General features: G+C 35.4%; 2 protein-coding genes across 3 annotated transcripts; one reads left to right on the top strand and one right to left on the bottom strand.

Moving 5' to 3' along the window:
- The first annotated feature begins 1,001 nt into the window (after positions 1 to 1,001).
- Positions 1,002 to 2,025, top strand: LOC111020921 (Sterile alpha motif (SAM) domain-containing protein). The gene has a single exon (XM_022297717.2). The coding sequence runs from the start codon at positions 1,079 to 1,081 to the stop codon at positions 1,652 to 1,654; it is 576 nt and encodes a 191-aa protein (XP_022153409.2). The 5' UTR covers positions 1,002 to 1,078; the 3' UTR covers positions 1,655 to 2,025.
- A 1,278-nt stretch (positions 2,026 to 3,303) lies between these two features.
- Positions 3,304 to 7,449, bottom strand: LOC111020929 (Major facilitator superfamily protein). Of its 2 annotated transcripts, none has more exons than XM_022297725.2 (3): positions 6,852 to 7,449; positions 4,274 to 5,184; positions 3,304 to 4,055 (listed from the first exon to the last, which is right to left on the bottom strand). In XM_022297725.2, the coding sequence occupies exons 1-3, from the start codon at positions 7,179 to 7,181 to the stop codon at positions 3,590 to 3,592; spliced, it is 1,707 nt and encodes a 568-aa protein (XP_022153417.1). In that variant the 5' UTR covers positions 7,182 to 7,449; the 3' UTR covers positions 3,304 to 3,589. The 2 variants fall into 2 exon arrangements, with proteins under 2 accessions (XP_022153417.1, XP_022153418.1); XM_022297726.2 differs by having other exon boundaries at positions 6,714 to 6,995.
- Between the last annotated feature and the right edge of the window lie 2,287 nt (positions 7,450 to 9,736).

The following is a 9,736-nucleotide window of genomic DNA, read 5'->3' as shown; positions in this document are numbered from 1 at the left end:
TGGGTTAAGATAAATCTTGATGTTGCCTGTCGCCCTTTCCTTCACAGAACAGAAGTGGGGATCATGCGTCGGAATGAAAATGGGGAGGTAGTAGTTACGATCAAGATAGTGATCCCGATTGCTTTTTAGCCTCTCAGTGTAGAAATTTAAGCAATTTTGGAAGGGATTCGTCTAACTATTCACATGAATTTTCACTCTCTCTCTTTGTGCAATTGATCTGATTGTTGGAGAGACCAAAATCCTCATTGAAGATGATACGAGCATTCATGATATTCATGTGCTCTCCTCATTTGGCAAGGTTTCCTCTGAACATATTCTCATATAAGCAAATTTTGTAGCTTGTATAATGGTCTTCGTATGTATCGACGCTTTTGGTTTTCTCACATCCCCATTTAGCTTATCTAAGAAGTCTATAGAGATTTTAGTTCCCATATAGCCTACGTGACAACTCCTTGTTCTTAATGAAGTTTCCTTTTATCTCAAAAAGAAATATATATATTAATTAATTTTTTTGAAAAGATATATTAATTAAATTAGATATTAGAAAAATAGTAGATTCTCTCTCCATTGAATAACACCAAGTTTATTTACTCCAAATCTAAAGCTTAATTTGTAACTTAACCAAAATTAAACTGCTTAATTTATGAATTTAGTCCATATCATTTAGACCCAATTTCAATTCGGTTTTATGATTTTTATAATTTTAACTTATTTTCAATTTTGAATAAACTTTACCGAATCATCTATAAACTATTTTTCTCTATATCTAAAACCTACTCATTTTTTCTTGTTTTTTTTTTCCCTCTCAACACTACATCATAGTCAATCCCCACAAAAATGAGATTTGACTAAATCAAACGGCAACTTTTGAAATTCTACCTAACATAGGAACCAAATTAAAATTAAGAGAAAGTATAAGGACTAAACTTGCAATTCCAAAAGAAAAAAAAAAGTCATTTATTTACATTGCTTTCGTGTTTATATATATGTATATATGGTTGAATCTGTGTCTCCCAAATGTATAATTCAGAGCGAGAGAGAAGAAGTACAGTGGAAATCATTTGAGCAGAGTAGAGCCATGGCAGCCATGGATTGGTTCTCTTGGCTTTCGAAAACAACCCTAGATCCTTCACTGGTGTACGAGTACGGCCTCGCCTTCGCCCACAACGAGCTCGAGGAAGACGACATCGTCTACTTCAACCACGAATTTCTCCAGAGCATGGGAATCTCCATAGCCAAGCACCGTCTCGAGATCCTCAAGCTCGCTCGCAAGGAGAACGCCCTCCATCCGCGCCCGGTCACTCGTCTTCTGCTCGCAATCAAGAGGACCAAGCGCTGTTTCTCCAATCTGATTCGGAATTTCTCTCACGCTCACCGCCGCGCCGACGACAGCAAAGCCCTAGTCGTCGTCCCCAAATCCACCTACGCCGGGAAATTGCTGAAGAGGAACAAGAAATTGATCATTGCCAAACAGCAGGGGAGCTTGCTGCTCACCAACGGATCGAGTCCGGCGCCGGCGCCGCCGCGAGCAGATAGCTTTTCCGGCCCGATCGTGTACAATCTGCGGAGGGAGGAGGAGGAGGATGGATATTGGGGAAATGGCGTGGAGGAGATCAGGTGGGATACAATGTTCCAGAATTTGAAACCTACTTGAAAATTTTGTTTGTTCTTTGTGAAAATTCTTGTGTGTTAACAATTTCTGAGTTAGATTGGTTTTGATTTTGATGGTGAGAGATAGGTTTTTGTGTTCTTCCACCAATAGATAGATCATAGAGATAGATATCAAGGCTGTGATTGGGAATTGGGAGTGCCTTTTTTCTTTTTCCTCTTTTTTGACTCTTTTTTGTTTAGTGGTGGGTGTAGCAGAAGACAAAGTTTAGGAAGTGAGAATGATGTTGTCTTGTGTTTTTAGGGCATGCCAGATTTGAGATTTGTTTAGAATGATCATAATCATAATCTCTGCCAAACCCAGCTTTTGTTCTTGTGGTTTGAGGTCTGTAATGTAATATCAGTATGTTCTTTGCAGTTCCTTCTTCTTTTTCTTTCTTCTCTCTCACACAACTAAGAAAGAAAGTTTGATGGATTTTCGAATCAGTATGAGTCGAGTTTTATTTTATTTTTTTAAGTATGACAAGTGAATGTAAGGGATTCTAGATTAAGTCAAGTTTCATCCTCCTATTGTTAGTTAAAATATTATTTCTTGATTTAATTTTCTTCATCATTTTCAAATATCTTGGTCCATTCTTCTTCATTTATTTGTATCACATTAATTCTAAGAGTTTCCATGGCATATAATATTTTTATTAAAATTTTCTAAACAGAAATTCATAGGATCATTTTTTAAAATAAACAAAAATTGAAAATAAGATATTAAAATGAACTAAAATAAATAACTACAAACTAAAATAATATTCAAACTTTAATTATTAAAAAACAAAAAAGATCACTTTTACAATAATAAACTCGACACATTAAAATGGGAAAGGGAAGTATATGTTTTCTTTTTTTCTTTAGTCATTTATCTGTCACACCACATACACGTCATATAATAGGGATGTAGACTTCAATTTGTCTACCATTCAAATTTTAAAACTGAAGTTTATTCCATTTTTTTTTTCTTATTTTTTATTTTTAGATAATTATTTATGTTTTTCATTTTAAAAAAATTTCCTAAAATTATATATAAATTTTGAAAACACCAAAATATAATTTCTCATTTCTTACCCTTATTTCCAAATTTTCAAACGTTTTTATCATTTTTATTTATAACATACATACATAATATGTATTAAAAGTTGATTTTGGTGTGTATAATGTCATACATTTTTCAAACATCTTTATCATTTTTATTTATAACATACATAATATGTATTAAAAGTTTATTTTGGTGAGTATAATGTCATATGTGGAGTGGAGATCTGAACTCAAAATTTTTTTCTCAAAAATATTTTATGTTTTAAAAGTTGATTTTTGTGAGTATAATATCACATGTTGAGCGGAGATCCGAACTCAAAATCTTTTTCTCAAAAATATTTAATTGTATCAGTAAGAAATATATAACTTACAATTAAACAGGTTCAGCATATGCATTAAAAAGTTTTGATAAACATAATTTTTAAAATACTTTGTTTCCAACCTTCATTTTCATGCAAAACTTTTTTCTTTTAAATACTCTGTACTTAAAAAAAATGTAAATATATTTATTTTTCTTCTTTAAAGAAACAATAAATTAGCAACTAGAACATAACCAAACACAAGTTATAGACACCATTCTACTAAACTTAGATCTTATATGAGCCAAAGTTCATTCAATATTGCATTTTCATATATTGATAATCTTTTTCTTTTTAGTTGCATAAAACAACATTATGATGTATATTGTACACCAAGGTGATTAATGCACAAAGACTTGACATTTAAAAGAAGGCTAATACACACATCTCCCACATTTAACTCAGCAAAATACAAGTTAAACCCTCAAGTCACACCCATTACCAAAATTTATCACTTCTGAGTAAAGATATGCAGCAAAAACAACCTGCAGATCCTGAAACTTTTACTAAAACCCTTGCCTCTACAAATCTTCGGATCAATGACCTGAACTCTGAGGCAAGCGGAAGGAGCCACTGGCGTATAGCATTTGATACACGGGTCGTAATCGAATGGTCAAAATCAAGCTGAAGATTGAACCTAACCCTGCAACGCCTGAAAGAATGAAGAAAGTGATCCTGAAGCACTGGTGGCCTATGCAGGTTATCGAACCTTGCTTAGCAGCTTCGTTGTCGTATAGAGTACTGGCGAGCAGAACCGAGAAAAGGACTGCTCCGATTGGATTGCCCAGCTGCATGAAGTTGAAGATCACTCCGAAATTCTTTAGGCCGAAAATCTCTGATGCGAGAGGGACCATCATGGAATATAGAACTCCATAGCTGATTCCGGTGAGAGCAGTGGCGACATAGAGAGTTATTGTGAGGGCGGATGCATACAGGAGGAATGCTATAGCCATGAGTATTAGAGCAAACATCATCCACAGCGAGCGAGGTATCATTCTCGACCTGCAACGAACAGCGAAATCCAGAACCAATGCATCAGCTACAGAAACTTCATGAGTAAACACTTGATATATAGAACAGAAAATGAAAGTAATTTGCAAAATTCCCAAGTTAAAGTCAAGCAGAATGTGCACTGAAAACCAGAAAGGAAAGGGCGTTATGCTTCCTAAAAGTCGAAACAATTTATTATTTCAGTACTCTGGTTTAGTGTTAGCATTTACCTGACAAAGTGCTCGGAAATGATACCGGAGCCTAGACGACCAGCGAAATTGCAGAAGCTGAAAAGAGCCAACAGTAGTGTTGTGTCGTTAACACCTAATGAAATCCCGATTTGAGACAGATTGTTGAGAACGGTTATTCCAGGACCAACCCCAAGGAAGTACAAGAACCAAAGCAGCCAAAAATCAGCTTTGATTACGGCTTCACGGAGCTTGAAATCTTCCCCTCTTTTAGGTCTTCTCTTCTTCTTACGAATCGCCCCCTCTCCCACAGCAAGAAGTGTTTCTACATCTGATGCATCTGCATCATCATTCTCATTAAAACTTCCAAGATTTGTAGCCGAGGAAGATGGTGTCAACAAAGGTTCTATTTGGGAAGAATCGCTTTCTCCGGAAGCCAAAGGTTCTGCAGAGTCAACTCGAGGACCGAGTTTTTTTGTCTTTGCAGAAAAAATGGTCATTTTTATGGGAATTGCAAGAGGAGACATTAGAAGAACAACCATTATGGCAACTAAGGTGTATGCAACAGCCTCACTAGGGGACGTCGTTGCATCTATAATCGTGGTCGTGACTAGAAAAACAGCTAGCAGTACACAAGCAACTTGCGTGAAAAGAAAATGAGCACTCTCGGACGGATCCTCTGTAGAAGCCGGAGTACAAGGTCGAACAAAGTACATCATGGCTAAGCACAAAATAGGTATCCCGATTGCAAGAAACAACAGTAAATCCAAAGCAGACTTTTTAAGCACCATGCTGTATATCACCGTGTATACGGCAGCACTAAGCCCGACATAACCTTTAAGGATGCCAGCGACAGTACCCCTACTGAGAGGGAAGTTCCTCATGTTTGTTACGAGCACAGCCGTTCCGAACCATGCATTGCTATTTGTGGCAATACAATGTGTGATCCATAGCTGCCATGACACTCAAAAGTAAACGATTAAAGTAAATGAGCCAGAATCAATAACTTCCAAAACGAGAAAAGAACAAAGTGGACAACGAGTAATTCAAGTTGCTAAAAAATCTGACCCTCAACTGATTCAACAATCAATCATCCAACTTCTCTTATGTGTGAACTGATAAGATGACAAACTTCAACCATGAACAAATAATACATGATAATGTGAATGTTGTTAACAATTCGACTTCATTTACATTTCTGAAAGGTCATTTTTTACCCCAAAAAGAATCAAAAGGGACAGTTTTTGTTTCTTGAAAATGTGTGAGCCAGAGAGTTCATCCTCCACCCAGATCCATCCAAAAAACAGTAGGCACATTATCAAGATTTTGGAACTCATGCGCCATGTAAGTTCAATACTGCACTAATGATCTCGGGTTACTAGCGAAAGACACTGCAATGCTACAATGTGGACTAGCCAACAACCCTGTATACCAAAAGAACAACTCTTTGACTAGAAATCTACTCGAGTCTCGAAGTAGGATGGGTATATTTTGTATTCATTTTTTTGAAAAAATTATCAAGGAAATGGGAATGGGGATTTAACACTATTGAAGATCACAAATAAAAGAAACATCATACTTCTTGTCAAGAGACGAATAAAACAAACAAACAGGCAAGTGTTAAGAGGTTTGCTGTTTGTTCCACTCACCAGGCACACCATAAAAACAAAAGCTAAAATTCTTTGGTTAAAATGCTTGTTGGCTATCGTATGGGAACAATGAATTTAAGGAAAATAGGAGGATGTTCCAAGATTAGAGTAAATTGGGAGGAATCTACAAACACAAACACTCTACTTTTTAGTTCTTCTTATTGCTGAGTTCTATTATTTTATTATTTAGGTGGCTTCTGGGTATTCCTTATCTACCCATTTTGTGATTAATAGAAGATGAACAAAGGATTTGACCATACAAGGCAATAAAAATTCTCGATTGAGAATCTACGTAACCAAATTTTCCCGTTCGAAAGAGGATCTCTCTTTTTCTTCATTCTCAACCAGTTCTTAAGTAAAGATATGTCCCCGGCCCCTATTATGTTAACATTTTTAATCTCATCCAATGGTTGGTAGAATCGTCTGAAGCTTCAACTAGCTCATTCCCTTGACAACATGGGCTCGGAGTATTACCCGCAACGACTACAACTGATTCATCTTGAACTTGGAATTGGCCAGATTCTTAAAAAAAAAAAAAAGATATGTCTCCATAAAGTGCAGGTCATTGAGTTGGTCTGCCCTTGAAAGTCTCTCTGCATTCTGGGAGCTGAGCATGCAACATGAGCAACTCCAAACAATTTCAATAGAGGAAATTTTGGAAATACAGAGGGGGATTCATCTTATCAATCTACTAATCACTAATCACTAAGCAGCTTCGATCCAAGATCTCATAAAAACCAATAGAAAACTAACTCCATTAACAGAGAAACATCAAGACTAAGATCTTAGGCTATCTAATAAAAAAAAAAGCAACTCTATAAATAAAACAGTACCATTCATCAAGATCAGCAAAGAAACCCATCAGACAACAAAAACACCATCAAGTTCTTCAAAATCAGAAGCCAGTACAACAACCTGAGAAGGAAAGAAAGATCTACAAAGAGGGAAAAAGGAAGAAACATGAGATTCACCAGCCAATAAGGCAGATTGGGGACAGTCCTGCTAACAGCAAGCCAAATAGCCCCATAACCCACAAAGCAGCACACAGCACCAACCAAAAGCACTGCCCATGGAGGAAATATGTTGCAGGCCAGACCAGGGAGCAACCCCACGCTCTCCCCAATGTCATTCGCCACTCCCAGAATCGTCAGCTGCTGCTGATTCAAACCCAGAACATATTTAAGCGCGTGTGAGTAGAGGGCGAAGTTGTAGGAAGACCCAGCAGCAATTTGAACCCAAACAGCAGCTCCCAAGCCCACCCATGGCGGCCTACTCCCCCCTTTCAAAACCAGCTTCGGCATCCCCGATTCAGATTACACGATTGCTCTCCCCTCGACACAGAGGAGAAATCGCCAAGGGTTTATAAAGGGGACACAGAAATGAAACACAGACAAGAAACCGAGGGATTAATGGGAAATAATGGGGAATTGGGCGATTGCGTGAGGCAGTGAGAGGGTTAATTTTGTGTCGAATTTAAAGAAAAAGGGTCTAAAAGGGTCCAAGCCCGTGGCCCCCTGCACAAAACACGTAATACGAGGAACCCAAAATTTGTTTTTCTAAGAACACTTGAAAGTTCAAAACTTTTGTCTGAACTCTGAATCTGGTGCGAGATGTCCTCATACTTGTCGATTGATCCTTCTTTTGCACAAGTTACGAACTTGAATCAACGGTGGTGGTGGGGTGCGATTTAAAAATACCCATATGATTTGTCCAGGTGAACGGAGCTAGAGTGTTGAATTATTAATGATTTTTAATGGTGATGTAAACTAGTTCCTACTTAATTATTTCCTCTTACTTGTTACGTTTTAGTTCAAGGAATTCAAACTTTGACCTTTCTTGAAGATGTTTATTATTATTTTTTTACTTCAACAAACACAAGGTCATGAGCTCCATCGAACTCGAGATAACATAATAAGTGTTTATTTAAATGGATTCTACAGATTATTTGTATCTTAATTAAAATTAATCACTATATTTAAAAATTTTAAAAGATTTCTTAAATGCATATTTAAATGGCAATTATGTGTGGTAGTTGTCATTAGTACTACATACTAAATCTCGTACCCATCGAGCAAGCTCGAGCTAATTTGACAAAATGTAATAGAAAAAGAAACAAATGGTAGAAGAGAGTTGATGAAAGTCATAACTCGGGAATATGTACAATATAATATTTATAAAAAAAAATAACAAATCTCTTTTACGAGGCTACACCACTCAATTTTCCTTAGTTATTCATTTTATTTTATCTTATATCTATCGTGTCAAATGAGCTAAACACATCGTTTATATGTTATATCACTAAGTTAACTTCTTAGGAAATTAACTTCTAGATAGGTGGTCATCATGGGATCTCAACTTATTCTTCTAATTCAACAATATTTGACGGTAGAAATTCGAACTTTCTACTTTTTGATCGATAATATATGTCATAAAGCTGTGTTTTTTAATACTACTTTAGTTGGTATTGTTAACGGCAATTTAATTGGAGTGGTAGATTTAAATCTCACTCCAAACCCTACCACATAGTTGTAAAGTCATTGTCCATTCTCATTCTCAATAATCACTCAATAATCATTAAAGATGGTGATCGATAATTACTAAGAAATGAACAAAACATCTTAGTCCAAGTTTTTCAAATATCTAGATACCCTAAAATTTAGATCCCTCTTAAAATTGTTCTTGTAAAAAAAAAAAAAGTTACCATGTACTATTGACATGCAATTAGTCCTAGGTGATGTTAGATTAATCGAACTTGATGAAAAAATAAATAAATCCCAATTTATTTGAGGTGGGGGTGGAGACAGAAAATCAAATTTTGTTTTATTTTATTTTATTTTATTTTATCATGGGTCATGACTCCAATTTCTCAGGTGTTCATATATGATTTTGGGGACATTTTAAAGCCTCCTTCAACTTGCACTTTTGCCTACGGTCTAATCTTCACTCATGTATTTAAATTAATGGTTAAAAATGCTTTTTATCCTTATATTTTAATCGAAATAATAATTTAGTTTGGAACTTTAGTTTGTAACGATTTAATTCTTAGTCTATGTAATTTAAAAATGTAAGAATTTAGTTCCTCTTATTAAACTTTTCACCAAAATTAAGCGTAGCTTTCTATTAAGTAATAATTTAGACGGTGTAGTTTATAAACACATTTTTATCAATCTACATTATAAATAACTCTATTAAATTTTAACTATATTTTTCATGATAAGGATTAAATTGTTGCAAAGGATCAAATTTTTACATACTGAAGTTCAATATTAAAAGTACATGTATCAAATTGTTACAAATTAAAGTTTAGAGACTAAATTGGAAATACAAAGACAACTGTAATTTTTAACATAAATTAAAATACTAAAAAGTAAAACAAAAATGAAAAACTATAACGCAGCCAAATGTTACGATGAAGTCCATCAATTATCACCTCGATTCGCCGTGGTCTGTCCAACAACATCGAGGCGACGAATCTTGACGATCCTTGTCCTACGACGGTGAAATATTGAAATCTATTAACTCGACCACCTAAGCGTGATTGATGTCTCAGATACAAATATGATTGGGTAGCTCGTCTTGAAACAAACATTGAAATCTATTGACTTGAATGCTCTTGTAACCCATCTCGAGAGTACTAGACTTAATTTTCATGCAACAATACACCTAATTTAGTGTAATGTTTCCTAAAGAAATTTGGAGGCTTGCCTTATTAGAACGAATCTTTCTTTCCTCTCTGGTTTGATTTGTATGTATAATATGTCCGAGTAGGTTGGTGATATAAAAATACAAAATCTACTGATATTGTCCACTAACCGAAAATATTGTACCATTATTTTGTTTTTTTTATATATTTTCC

This window comes from Momordica charantia (assembly GCF_013281855.1).
Source record: "Momordica charantia cultivar OHB3-1 chromosome 8 unlocalized genomic scaffold, Mcharantia_2.0 BLBB01000008.1, whole genome shotgun sequence".
Classification (NCBI taxonomy): Eukaryota; Viridiplantae; Streptophyta; class Magnoliopsida; order Cucurbitales; family Cucurbitaceae; genus Momordica; species Momordica charantia.
Note: the sequence above shows the minus strand (reverse complement) of the source record. Positions and strands in the feature narration are given on the sequence as shown.